At 39.0% G+C, this 14,746-nt stretch overlaps 1 protein-coding gene across 1 annotated transcript in view; it reads right to left on the reverse strand.

Moving 5' to 3' along the window:
• Window positions 1–14,746, reverse strand: part of LOC126481250 (uncharacterized) — a 143,884-nt gene that overhangs the window by 24,301 nt on the left and 104,837 nt on the right. The window contains exons 11-12 of the mRNA XM_050104865.1: window positions 11,942–13,553; window positions 5,448–5,675 (exon numbers count right to left, since the gene is read on the reverse strand). Coding sequence (XP_049960822.1) covers window positions 5,448–5,675; window positions 11,942–13,553 — 1,840 coding nt within the window. The remainder of the gene's footprint in view (window positions 1–5,447; window positions 5,676–11,941; window positions 13,554–14,746) is intronic.

Raw genomic sequence — 14,746 nt, forward strand, 5'->3', positions numbered from 1 at the left:
ACTGTTGCTCCTGGGGTTTCGGCGAGGACCATTCGCAACCGTCTCCATGAAGCTGGGCTACGGTCCCGCACACCGTTAGGCCGTCTTCCGCTCACGCCCCAACATCGTGCAGCCCGCCTCCAGTGGTGTCGCGACAGGCGTGAATGGAGGGACGAATGGAGACGTGTCGTCTTCAGCGATGAGAGTCGCTTCTGCCCTGGTGCCAATGATGGTCGTATGCGTGTTTGGCGCCGTGCAGGTGAGCGCCACAGTCAGGACTGCATACGACCGAGGCACACAGGGCCAACATCCGGCATCATGGTGTGGGGAGCGATCTCCTACACTGGCCGTACACCACTGGTGATCGTCGAGGGGACACTGAATAGTGCACGGTACATCCAAACCGTCATCGAACCCATCGTTCTACCATTCCTAGACCGGCAACGGAACTTGCTGTTCCAACAGGACAATGCACGTCCGCATGTATCCCGTGCCACCCAACATGCTCTAGAAGGTGTAAGTCAACTACCCTGGCCAGCAAGATCTCCGGATCTGTCCCCCATTGAGCACGTTTGGGACTGGATGAAGCGTCGTCTCACGCGGTCTGCACGTCCAGCACGAACGCTGGTCCAACTGAGGCGCCAGGTGGAAATGGCATGGCAAGCCGTTCCACAGGACTACATCCAGCATCTCTACGATCGTCTCCATGGGAGAATAGCAGCCTGCATTGCTGCGAAAGGTGGATATACACTGTACTAGTGCCGACATTGTGCATTCTCTGTTGCCTGTGTCTATGTGCCTGTGGTTCTGTCAGTGTGATCATGTGATGTATCTGACCCCAGGAATGTGCCAATAAAGTTTCCCCTTCCTGGGACAATGAATTCACGGTGTTCTTATTTCAATTTCCAGGAGTGTACATCAAAATGTTTTGAAAGACTTTCCCTGAAAAATGTTCAGAAAATCGGAAAACAGAAAAACACTTAAAAGATGGAGCTCATGCGTGGGGGCAATAAAGCATTGGAAAAATGTAAAACTTTTAATGAATTTCAAACAGCTTTAGGGAACTAATACTGCTGACTATGAAAGCATCATTGTTTTTTGCACTGTAATGACACAAGCTTGATGCCATATAGGCCATATGCTGCAATACAATGACTCAGCAATGACCCATGGAGTGCACCATGCGTCACCCTCCACCTTAGCATAACCAGGGAGACGACATGTGGTACTTATAACTTCTGTAGCCGCTACACCACAAGACTCATTTTAGAGCAAATAAATACTGGCCGTGTGGGCACTAGTTGAAGCAACAAGTTTCAAGAAGTCAATCGTTACAGTGTTGGCCTCTTCCATACAACCACAGGCACTCTGCCTTCTCTGATAGGATCAGCTCCCTGGAAGGGGGATCCAATCACTGCCTGATGGGCAGAGGGTCTCACTGAAATCCTTCTACCCATTGAGCCACTGGGTCTTGTCAATGGCAATTACTGCTAGCCAGGTGCTGGTGTCGCATTCACTCCCTGGATGTCAGCACATTTCACTTTTGATGTCCTTGTGGGCTCAGCATCCCACACTCAGCAGGTAGTGCAACCTGCCACACGAGACGTGACATTGATATGCCACAGGACTGACTATGCAATGTCACACCAAGCCTGGCCACACTAAGCTGCTGGTGCCCTTGGGTTGAGGACTAACTTCCAGCACTGCCTGATGTGGCCCCGAAATGTACTATGAGCTACTATCTATAACAGAAGATTATACAGCCTTCTGGCGGTTCCTGACTCTCCACCACCCTCCACTAAAGCATTCCCACAGATTCTACAGCAAGACAAAATTCAGGGAGTACCTGTTATGAAACATCCTGGGAGATTAAAACTATGTTTTGGACTGAGACTCAGGACCTCTGTCTTTCACTGGCAAGCGCTCTACCGAATAAGGTACCCAAGCATGATTCAATCTGTCCTCAGAGTTCGAGTCTCGGTACAGGGTACAGTTTTAATCTGCCAGGAAGTTTCATATCAGCACACCTTGACTGAAGAGTGAAAATTTCATTCTGGAGTGTGTGTCATATTGGATCACATGGAGAATATTTATCAAGAAAGGAGCCAACATGATTAAGGGAATTTTGGCAGGAAAAATTGCAAGGCACATTTTTCATCACATGAAGATAAATTTCAGAGAAATTATGGACCACAAATTGTTCTGATAGAAGAGAAGATGATCCCCATAGAAACACAGATTACAGACAGCCCAGGGATGATTGTAATTAGTGTGAAGTGGATTACAGATCCTGGATCAAGAAAGAAAGATTAACACATGCCAGCCTGATCTTCACAGTTAAACTAAATGATGTTTTGGATGGGACTCGGTCCAAAACCAAAACTGCACTTAATGATTCAGCATTTGTCATTAATAATATTCAATGTGATACATATTATGATGTGATGTGACTTGGTGCAAGTGTGGGAAGTAATTACTGAAGATGTGCTGAACCAGTTAATGACTTCTTATTGTGTTATTGGTACTGATGGGCTTCTGGACAGCAGTAGTCAGGTTTGTGCATTATTGAATAAAATTCATCTACATTTAAGTGCGACTGCATAGATACCATTTTTTTCTGTGAGCAGTGTACATGTTATCAGTGCTGCGGTAAATACAAACAAGCCGATTAAAAACCAGATATTACTGAAGTTTTACATTGACGGTAAAAATTATGACCAAAGCTTCCTGGCAGTTAAGTCATTTTCTGTTGTTTGTATTTTAGGAACATACTGAATAATAGTGGATAAATGTGAAGTGCATTTTGCTGTGGAAATGTTATATATTCATAAAAGTAATGAGGAAGAGAAGTTGCATTTACAGATGTGCCAATATGGGAGATATGTGCATTGTGTGCATGACTTATGATTTACCAATGTGGATAAGGAGGGAGCTGCAGCTTAGATAATTGTTACTTATTATATTTGGGAGAAAGAATGCACCCACAATGAAGAAAATGTAGAAACTTTGTTGAATTCTTAAGAACATTCAAAAGGCATTTGATCTATCTGAATATCAGACAGAAGAATTAAATGGGGGTTACCCTATGGTACAGCCTTTGGGTACAATTGTGTATATTAACTTTTATTGTATCTAAGCAGAATACAGAAGTATTTTTTCTATATGGAAACCTGAGGTACACATTTGCGAATGTTCAACTTTTCCATCATGTGCAAGTGATGTCAACTGCTGGTTCAAAATGGTTCAAATAGCTCTGAGCACTATGGGACTTAACTTCTAAGGTCATCAGTCCCCTAGAACTTAGAAATACTTAAACCTAACTAACCTAAGGACATCACACATATCCGTGCCCGAGGCAGGATTCGAACCTGCGACCGTAGCGGTCACGCAGTTCCAGACTGTAGCGCCTAGAACCGCTCGGCCACCCCAGCCGGCCAACTGCTGGTCACCATTATTAATATATCAGCAGGTCAACAGAGCAATGTGCAGTAGCTTGTGGCCACCAGAATAAACAGATGTGGTTGGTTCACTATATTCAATTGTATAACTGAATATTGTTATGGTGCTTGTTAATTGTTGTACTTCATTTTAGTGTTCATTGCAATAAATATTATTTTGTAATTAGTCCATAAAATGAATCCAATTGTACAACGTATGTTTTGAAAATGGGTATACATTTTTGTATAAATCTTGCATCAAATCATTAAAAAATCATCTAAGAGCATTACCACACGAAGAAACATTTTCCTTTCTTCAGAAAAAATCAGGTCTGAAAGTAAAAGAAAATGACGTGTTCCACACTAAAAGTTATCCTGCGTCATATGCAATGCATGTTGCTGTAGATTTTGAAACTAAATGAGTGCAATGATAGAATATTACTGAAATGTCAAAACAGCACAAGTGGTTAATAAACACGACAGATCTATCAGATTGGCATCAGATGCAAGTACAGTCAAGAAAATTATTCTACCACAAAGGGGGAAAAAAGAAAGTTTAAAGGAATTGTTATGTTTTAAAGGGGCCAAAAACTGTACCAGCTTCGATGTCGTGAGCAGTTTTTGGCAAGCGGAGCTAGAGGATGAAAGAAGGAAATAAACACCCTTTTGTATAATTGAATATTTATCAGTTTAAACTAATGTCATATGGATTGAACACATTTAGGGGACAAATTATTAAAGAAAATCATCACCTACATGGATGATTTATTAATCAGTTCTGAGTCATAGACAGACTCGGATATAATTAATAAAGTCCTGCAAGCTTCCAGAAACAGGAGTAACTGTCAATTTGGAGAAGAAGTAATCTGTGAAGAATAAATAATCAGATCAAGTTTTTAGGATACATAATCACAAACCAGGAATCGAGCCAGATTCTGACAAAATGGATGCAGGAAAATAATTTTCCTGACATACAGATTGGTTCATGAAATTTCATGTGAAATGCTAGATACCAATAAATTACTGCAACAATATTTTGACACAGTGTCTCCTGGCCATAAAATAAACTCTCTCTCTCTCTCTCTCTCTCTCTCTCTCTCTCTCTCTCTCTCTCTCTCTCTCTCTCTCTCTCCCCCCCCCCCCCCCTCCCCTCCCCTCCCTCCTTCCTTCCTTCCTTGGTCTAGCCTACTCCTTTTATCCAACATAGTTCTGCAACCAATTATATTACTTTACACTATATCAGCTACATTGTCACCAGTTTTCAATATATCCTCCTACCACTCGTTATATAAGTTAGTGCTGTAAATGCTAACCACCTGCATGTCCATCACTTCACCAGTAGAAGTAGCAAATGGTTTCACAGGTTATTAAATGCTGTTACTATTTTTATTATCTTCACATTATAATGACTACATTCCCTCAGTCTCTTAGAAGTATTGAGCAACAACTGATATCACTTTGAGCATCTGCTCTAAGGCTATGTATGTTTTGTGAAAGGTGTCCAGTCACAGTGTGCTGAATCTCCACATTGGTAATTTTAGTAGTTATTTCTGTCTATGGCAGGCAATTATTAGTCATCATGAATATTTTTGACATATCTGACCAACAACTGTTAAATTCAACTTTAAGAAAGCTGTAGTTATACGATGTAAATTGTTAAAGAAAGTATACCTACAGCACTACTGGGTAGTTCTAAATTAAGAAAACGCATTTAGACCCAAATCAAACGCTCAAACTCAATTATTGTTCTGCAAAATTCTATCCATTGCACTAATTTGGGCACCATAGTTGAACTGTATTGAATGTGGACATGTCATACATGTGATTACTTTGTTGCCATATTGTCTTCCTTAGACATACAGTTTCTATCAAAAATATGTACAGGACGAAATTTTGTTAGACTTTTTTTACTGTTAGCACACAAGGAATTGCACTGTGGCATACAAGTGTGAATTTTGCTTCACCCTGAAAATGCTTATCATCTTTATGCAGAAGATTTCAATAAAAATATTACACTATTTGTATACTTACCACTAAACGTAACAGGTGGTGAGACTCTTCTGGAGGGAAACATACTTTCTTGATTCTTTTTCATAGGTAATTTCATACTGTCATTTCTTTTTATTTTCCTTTTTGTGATATTGGGTGTATAAATGTTTTCCTTATTTAAAGTGCTGTTTTGCACTGATGGTGCTTTAAGTGAATTTTTCATTTTCCCCGTATTGTTCAAATGCTTGACATCAGAGTGACCAACAATGTCTGTAAACAAAGAAAATGTAGTGTAAGTATTTTTCAGAAATTTCAAACTATCTGTTAGTATTTTCTAAGTGTTTTATTTCAGATTATTACTACAACAAATTCATGTCTTAACAGTTTTAAATGTATATAAATAAAATAAAAATAACTATTTCCACAAATAAATATCTAACGTGTCAGAGCTATGCAGTAAACAGGACACAGCTGTATGTTATGGTTATGATGACAACGATATTACAGTAAACTCTCGATTTTATTATTATTTATTATTGTTTTTGCTGCTAAAATTGTTCCTTTATGTGGGAGTGGTCAGCAGTGAACGTAATTTAATGTTACAACACGATTGTGGTAAACAATGTGCTGCTCAAACACCTCAAGTGCTAGACTGTATTGTAACAGTGGATACTGTATTCATTTGGTTTCTGTTACTGTACAATGTCTGTAAAGCGAAAATGTGTTGTGCTGGTGATACAGCAGAAACTGGAAATAATATACTAACTCAAAGATGACAGAACTGATGAAAGGGAAAAGCAGTGAAGAGTCAAAGTGAATAAATAATCAAAATAAACCCTCAGACTAAGTCAACAAAGTTCGCAAAATGAATAGCAGTGCCTCTGAGAAACTAAGGGCAATGGTGGAAGTGGTACAGTGTCATTTTCTAATCTAATTCTATGGGTATCATCAGACTGAATTCAATTACACTTCATAACCATTTTTTACTTTTGATGGTGTTCACCTTATCTCTTTTCAAGACACCATCCATTCGACTCAACTGTTAATCCTTTGCTGTCTCTTTACAGAATTATGTTATTGGCAAATCTGTATTTCTATTACCTCTCCAACAAATTTTAATTCTGTTTCCAAATTTACCCTTGATTTCCTTTATAGTTTCCTCAATGTACAGATCGAGTACAGGCTACAACACTGCCTCACAACAGTCTCAATTTTTGCTTTCAGTTCTTAACTGCAGTCTGGCATAGCCCACTCTACGTTATTAGCAGCTTACTCTGAATCTACAAATACTATGAGTTTACATTTGCCTTCCTTCAACACATCTTCTGGGATAAGTCATAGGTCAGTATTGACCCGTGTTCTTGCATTTCTCCAAAGCCTAGACCAATCTTCCCAGAGATCAGTACCTGCCAAGTTTTCCATTCTCCTGTAAATAATTCATGTCAACATTTTACAACCCCATCTTCTTAAACTATGGTTCAGTATTATTCACACCCATCATTAACTGCCTTCTTTGAAAGAGGAATTATTACATTCTTCTTTAAGTCCAAGAGTGTTTCACCTACTTGATATAACTTGCACACCATGTGGAATAATTTTGTAATGGCTGGCTCTCCCAAGGGTCTCCATAATTCAGAGGGACTGATGTCTATACTATGGGAGCCTAGTTTACACTTAGGTCCCCCAGTGCTCTGCCGAATTCTTCTTGCGATACCTTATCTCCCTCTTCTCGTTATGTACTTCATCCCCTCTTTCTATAACATTACCTTCAACTTTGTTTCCCTAATATAGACACTCTACATGTTCCTTCAACCTTTTCCTTCTTTGTTTAGTAACAGCTTTCCATCTGAGCTCTAAACATTCATACAATTTTTTCCCTCTCTCCAAACATCTATAATTTTCTTTCCCTAGTTATCCAAGTATCTAATCCTGTGTATTTGTCCTATAGCCTTTCCTAGCTATCATTTTCTACTTTCTGCCAATTTCACTTTTTAGAGATTCCTTTCATTTGCTTCATTTTTATATTTTCTCCTGTCATCAAATTCAATATCACCTTTGGTATGTAGGGATTTCTACTATGAATTGTATGTTTACCTAAGTGATTCTCTTCTGTCTTCCCTACTTCATCTCTCAAAGCTACCATTTGTATTCTATTGTAAACCATTTCCAGGGGCAGATGTGGTCTCTGACCACAATCTATTGGTTATGAACTGTGGACTAAAACTGAAGAAACTGCAAAAAGGTAAGAATTTAAGGAGATGGGACCTGGATAAACTGAAAGAACCAGAGGCTGTTGAGAGTTTCAGATAGAGCATTAGGGAACGATACACAAAAACAAGGGAAAGAGACAGAGGAAGATACAGTAAAAGATAGTAGAAAGATACAGTAGAAGAAGAATGGGTAGCTTAGAGATGAAATAGGGAAGGCAGCAGAGGATCAAGTAGGTGAAAAGACGAGGGCTAGTAGAAATCCATCAGTAACAGAAGATATATTGAACTTAACTGATGAAAGGAGAAAATATAAAAATGCAGTAAACACAGCAGGCGAAAAGGAATACAAACGTCTCAAACATGGGTCAACAGGAAGTACAAAATTGCTAAGAATGGGCGGCTCGAGGACAAACGTAAGGATGTAGATGCACGTATCACTAGGAAACAAGATAGATACTGCCTACAGGAAAATTAAAGAGATCTTTGGGGAAAAGAGAACCACATGTATGAATATCAAGAGCTCAGATGGAAAACCAGTCCTAAACAAAGCAGGGAAAGCAGAAAGCTGGAAGGAGTATATAGAGGGTCTACACAAGCATGATATACTTGAGGGCAATATTATGGAAGTAGAAGAGGGCATAGATGAAGATGAAATGGAAGATATGATACTGCTTGAAGAATTTGATAGAGCACTGAAAGATCTACATTCAAACAAGGCCCTGGGAGTAGACAACATTCCATTAGAACTACTGATAACCTTGGGAGAGCCAGCCGTCACAAAACTCTTCCATCTCATTAGCAAGATGTATGAGACATAATAATTCCAATCCCAAACAAAGCAGGTGTTAACAGATGTGAAAATTACTGAACTACCAGTTTAGAAAGTCACAGTTGCAAAATACTAACACGAATTCTTTACAGACGAATGTGAAAACTGGTAGAAGCCGACCTCAGGGAAGATCAGTTTGGATTCCATAGACATGTTGTAAGACGTGAAGCAATACTGACCCCATGACTTACCTTAGAAGACTGGTTAAAGAAATGCAAACCTGTGTTTCTAGGATTTGTAGACTTAGAGAAAGCTTCTGACAATGTTGACTGGAATAATCTTTCAAATTCTGAAGGAGGTATGGATAAAATACAGGGAGTGAAACACTTTTTACAATTTGTACAGAAACCAGATGGCAGTTTTAACAGTTGAGGGGCACGAAAGGGAAGCAGTGGTTGAGAAAGGAGTGAGACAGCCTATCCCCAACGTTATTCAATCTGTATACTGAGCAAGCAGTGAAGGAAACTGAAGAAAAATTTGGAGAAGAAATAAAAACTTTGAGGTTTGCCGATGGCATTGCAACTCTGTCAGAGACAGCAAAGGACCTGGAAGAGCAGAATATAAGATGAACATCAACAAAAGCAAAACTAGGATAATGGAATGTAGTCGAATTAAATATGGTGATGCTGAGGGAATTACATTTGGAAATGAGACAATTAAAGTAGCAGATGAGTTTTGCTATTTGGGGAGCAAAATAACTGATGATAGTCGAAGTGGAGAGGATATAAAATGTGGACTGGAAATGTTTAGGAAAGCATTTCTAAAAAGAGAAATTTGTTAACGTCAAGGATAGATTTAAGTGCCAGGAAGCCTTTTCTCAAAGTATTTGTATGGATTGTAGCCATGAATGGAAGTGAAACATGGATGAGAAAAAGTTTAGACAAGAAGAGAATAGAAGCTTTCAAAATGTGGTGCTACAGAAGAATGCTGAAGATTAGATGGGTAGATCACGTAACTAATGAGAAGGCACTGAATAGAATTGGGGAGAAGAGGAATTTGTGGCACAACTTGTCTAGTAGAAGGGATCGGTTGGTAGGACACATTCTGAGACATCAAGGGAGCACCACTTTAGTATTGGAGGGCAGCATGGAGGGTAAAAATCTTAGAGGGAGACCAAGAGATGAATCACTAAGCAGATTCATAAGGACGTAAGCTGCAGTAGTTATTTGGAGAGGAAGAGGCTTGCACAGGATAGAGTAGCATCGAGAGCTGCATCAAACCAGTCTTTGGACTGAAGATGATGCCGACAACGACAACATGAAACCTTCCTGTCTCCTGCATGTATACAACCATCTTGCACAATCCTTAAACCAAGTGTTAGCAATAATTACCTTGCGCTCTGTGCAGAATTCTACCAGCTGGCTTCCTCTTTCGTTCCTTTCTCTCACTCAGTCCATGTTCTCTGACTGCTTTTCCTCCTCCTCTTTTTTCTGCTATCAAGTTACAGTCCCCAATCACAAATTTTCTTCTGCTTTATCTATCTAATTTCTTTCATCTCATCATTCAGTCTTTCAGTCTCTTCATACGCAGAGCTAGGTGGCGACTGTGGGTGTTGGTTTTGTCAGTAACTTGGCTACAGTAACGCATTTGCTGTGGTATTCATAGTAGCTTACCCACATTCTTACCTTCTTATTCATTATCAAACTAGTGCTGCATCACATCTATTTGATTGTGTGTTAATAACCATGTACTGTCCTGACCAGATTTATTTTTCTTCCTGTTGCTACACTTCACTACACTAATTCCCACTACATCTAATTCAACCCGCCCATTTCTCTTTTTAAATTCTCTAACCTACCTACCAAATTGAAGGATCTAACATTTCAAACCCAACCCAAATAATGCCAATTTTGTTTTTACTTATGACCACATCCCACTTAGTGGTTCCCACTTTGTGATCCATATAAGGAACTCTTTTCTTTGGAACATTTTACCCCAAGAGGATGCAATCATAACTTAATATTAAACATACAGAAGGAGCTGAATTTCCTCATGAAAAATAATGGCAGTAGTTTTCAGCCATTCACAATACTAGCACCATAAGGTTATGCTACAAGGCCAGAGCAGTCAATCATCCAAACTACTGACCCAGCAACTGACAGAAAGGCTGCTGCCCCTCTTCAGGCACAATATGTAGGTCTCTCCACAGATACCGCTCCATTGTGGTTGCACTATCCATATCGCTGAGGCGTGCAGGCCTCCCAACTCAACAAGGCCCATGGTTCATTGGGGGCAATTTAGTGCAAAACTGAACTTGAACCAGGTCATTTGCAAACTAGTAGAAAACTTACAGTCTCCAATAAAAAGCAAAGAAAAATGATTATATGGGTTTTTGGGAACATGCAGGGATACATATCAGCCACCATCACTGTCACTGTTATTACTACAATAATCGCCAATCTCGTTACTATTTTGACATTTCCTTGCCAAAAACAAAAATGATACACTATTGCTGACTGTTGCCATCAACAAGCGTGTTTGTATCTGTCAGTTTCACAACAGCTTAATTAATCTTTTGTAATACCTAATGACACAAACTGTCTGCAATAAGTAAATTCTCACATTCAATCATCTCAAATTACTCACTTGCTTGTCCTACTTTCTGTTTGAATCAGCACAGATATATGGGTCTGCAACCTGTCCTCCCTTCCTCACAACCATCTATGCTTTTAGGTCTTACTAATATTGACCATGACAGTAACAATAACAAACATTAATACTATGGTGTAACAAACCACACCGACACAATGATCTGTAACCCTACTCCTACCTAGCCAACAAATGATGCTCGAGGTCACCAAAGCCATGTAATGGTTTAGTAGTTAAGAATGGAAAGCTAGCTGTGAATTCTTGTTATCTGTGTTGTATAGAAAACTTGAACAGATGGACGCCGCGTCTTCAAGTTAGGACAGCAACTGCAGAATTACCAGAAGTTTCAGCACATGCATGGGGTTTGTGTAACCTTTGTGAGTTGGCATCCTTGTTTGGAGTACTGCAGTGCAACATGGAGAAAATGCATGCACTGCGACAGTACTGAGTGATAACATGGCAGGACAGAAGAGGTAGAGAGAAATGTCAAAATGTCATGAACTGGAAGAACTATCTCAAACTGTAAGTATGAGCAATGTTTTAATACAATAAGTGATTGTGCAATAAGCTGCAATACAAGCATTTATTAAAAGAAGAACGTTGTACATCTTAAAAAAAATTTAAAAGAATGGTGAAGTTCACCACATTCCAGCATAGGCACAACTGCAGCAGTACCAATGCCCAGCAAAGCTGCTCTGGCACAGTTTGAGAAGAAAGCTTAAATTACACTGATAGCTATCAAAAAGTTCACAAAAACATCAAATCTGAATCTAAACACCAACATACTTAAATGGGAATGCTGCAATACCAAAACTACCCATTGAGTTATGGCAATCCCCCTCCCCATTTCTATTAGATAGAGATACTTCAGTTACTAACCTTATATTATTTAACAGAAAATAACCTACCTTTTTGTAATGTATCTGTGGTGTTTCGATTAGAGAGAATATTCCTTTTCCCTGGAGTTGCAGGTGACAGAACCTTCTTGTGTTGTAAGAAAGTTTTGTTAATAACATCTTTACACTTTCCTGTAGTTCTTTTTATTACAAAAGATGAATCCGGAGATAATTTCTGTACAGATGGTTTTCTCGAAGCGTCAACATCCCTCAGCAGGCGGAAGGTAGAGTCTAAAGTTGAAATATGACTTGTAGGTTGCACTTTCCTAACACATTTAACACCAACTGGTCTCAAGAAACAAAATTCTTTTTCTTCTTTCTTAGACGACAAAGGACCAGCACAGGTGGCTGGATTACTAGATGCAACCTGACTTTGTGTCTCACATGAGAATGTATTGTTAAGATCCGATTCAGGGACACGTTGCAATATGTGGCCCTCAGGTTGTTGTCCTTCAGAGTCATGTGGTGAAGTGAATGCAGCATCACCAGTTACTGAATCACCACAGTCAATCTTAGTTTCTATTTTGTGTGAAAATGTTGCATTAAGATCTGGCTCTGAGGCAACCTGTAAGATGTGGCTCTCGGCATGTGCTTCCTCAGAATCACATTTCAAAACTGGTGTCAACAAATTCATCTTCCTTTCTTGTGTCTGATGTGCTTCATCCTGAGTTTTACAGAGCACTGAATTAGTTATTTTAGTAGTTCTCATCTCATATGAGAATGTATTGTTAAGATCTGATTCAGAGAGACATTGCAATATGCGGCTCTCAGGTTGTTGTCCTTCGGAGTCATGTGGTGAAGCGAACACAGCGTCACCAGTTACTGAATCAGCACAGTCAATCCTAGTTTCTGTTTTGTGTGAAAATGTCGCATTAAGATCTGGCTCTGAGGCAACCTGTAAGATGTGACTCTTGGCATGCATTTCCTCAGGATCATATTTAAAAACTGGTGTCAACAAATTCTTCTCCCTTTCTTGTGTCTGATGCTCTTCATCCTGAGTTTTACAGAGTGCTGAATTAGTTACGTTAGTAGTCGTCGTCTTGCATGAGAATGTATTATTAAGATCTTTTTCTGAGAGAACCTTGGAACTATGGCACTCTGATTCAGTTTCTAGTAATGCAGAGCATATCTTTTCCGCTTCATATTTCAAAACTACCTCTTCTGCTTCGTAAGAATGTGTTCCAGTTTCCTCTGTGTCATCAGAACATAGAATTCTCCTTGTGTCTTTGGAAAATTTTGTTCTTACTGTAATTCCCATCTCATCTGTGTAGTATAGAGAGCATTCTGGTGAGCCATTTTTAAGTGAAAAAATTTCGTCATTAAAAGGAGAAGTTGTGGTACAGCCTTCTTCCATTGGCCTTTCTGAACTTACTTCATTACAATTTAATGACAAATTAAATCTTCCTGACTGTTGTTCTGAGTCTTCAGAAATTAAACCAGATGAATCCTTCCTGTTCACATCCCGGAGTAAACTTCTTTCACTGACTACAGGTGCGTTAACACAAGCAATTCCTTCTTGTAAAGCTGCAGAAAGCCTCATAATTTCCTTTAAATCCATTAGGTGATCATTTTGTGAATCTTCCCATGTTATACCCTTAATTCCTACCATCATGCGGACAGCTTGCTGCAACACACAAATCATTTTATTAATTCAGAGATAAAACATAAGTTGAGTCACAGAAAGGCACAACAAAAGGACTGCTAAACAAGTAAGGTTTTGGCTGCCTCCTGAATTATACAACACACCCACACACACACACAAACACACCCCCCCCCCCCCCCCCACACACACACACACACACACACACACACACACACACACTGGCCTTGGCAGGTGTGTTGTGTGCGATTTCCATTTGTGTGAATGCATGTGTGTATATGTGGTCTAATTCAGAAGAAGGCTGAAACCTTACTTGTTTAACAGTCCTTTAGTTGTGCCTCTCTGCAACTCAAATTTTCCACTACATGGAGGGTAGCAATCTTTTTTTTATACACCGCAGCTAAACTTAACTTAGCAGAGGAAAACAGGATGCCTGTATTACATTGGAATTTAAAGTATACTGTAATTGATGGCATTAAAGAAGTAGTGTGGGCACATGCAAATGAAATTCTCACCAACTAGTCAAATATGCTAGCTTCAAATTAAAACCCATAAGACTAAGTTAGATACTGTAATGCTTAGTTAAAAGTAAATTTAAATCAAACAATTATTAACTTTTATTTCATTTTCCAAATTAAATACTTTTAGTACACAGAACTGACTACACTTATTTTATTTTTTGTGTTTCTTGTAATTTTACCACAGTACAGGTTTTTTTTAGATGCAATGCGTCATTCTTTTCTAGAAAAAAAATTAAATGGGAGAAAGAGTATTTGGACAGATCTGTAAACAGACGAAATTAAGTTAAAACACAGACTGAGAAAAAAGCTTCCAAAACATTTTGGGCTGTTCTATCAGAAAATAAACTGCATGAAAATTCTGATAATTTAAGGGTGCCCATCTTTCCCCTTTCTGAGTCTACCACATACTGAATTTTGCCTTTGTAACACTTAAATAGGCACTCTTCAGTCTTGTATTGTAAATTTTAAATTTCAGTCTTTGCTTTTTGTAGACACAAAAATTTAAAACAAGGAAAATGAAGTAAAGAGTCAAAGCGAATAAATAATCAAAAGACCCCCAGACTAAGTCAACAAATGTGCAGTATTGGAGCTCGAATCTGTTCTAAGTGGTCAATATACACTCATAAGTTTAGTGAGGAAATAAACCTGCATCACAAACATGATCAACAGAAAATGCAAGTAATATATTTTCTTTTA

The sequence above is a fragment of the Schistocerca serialis genome, chromosome 5 (genome assembly GCF_023864345.2).
Source record: "Schistocerca serialis cubense isolate TAMUIC-IGC-003099 chromosome 5, iqSchSeri2.2, whole genome shotgun sequence".
NCBI classification, from domain to species: domain Eukaryota; kingdom Metazoa; phylum Arthropoda; class Insecta; order Orthoptera; family Acrididae; genus Schistocerca; species Schistocerca serialis.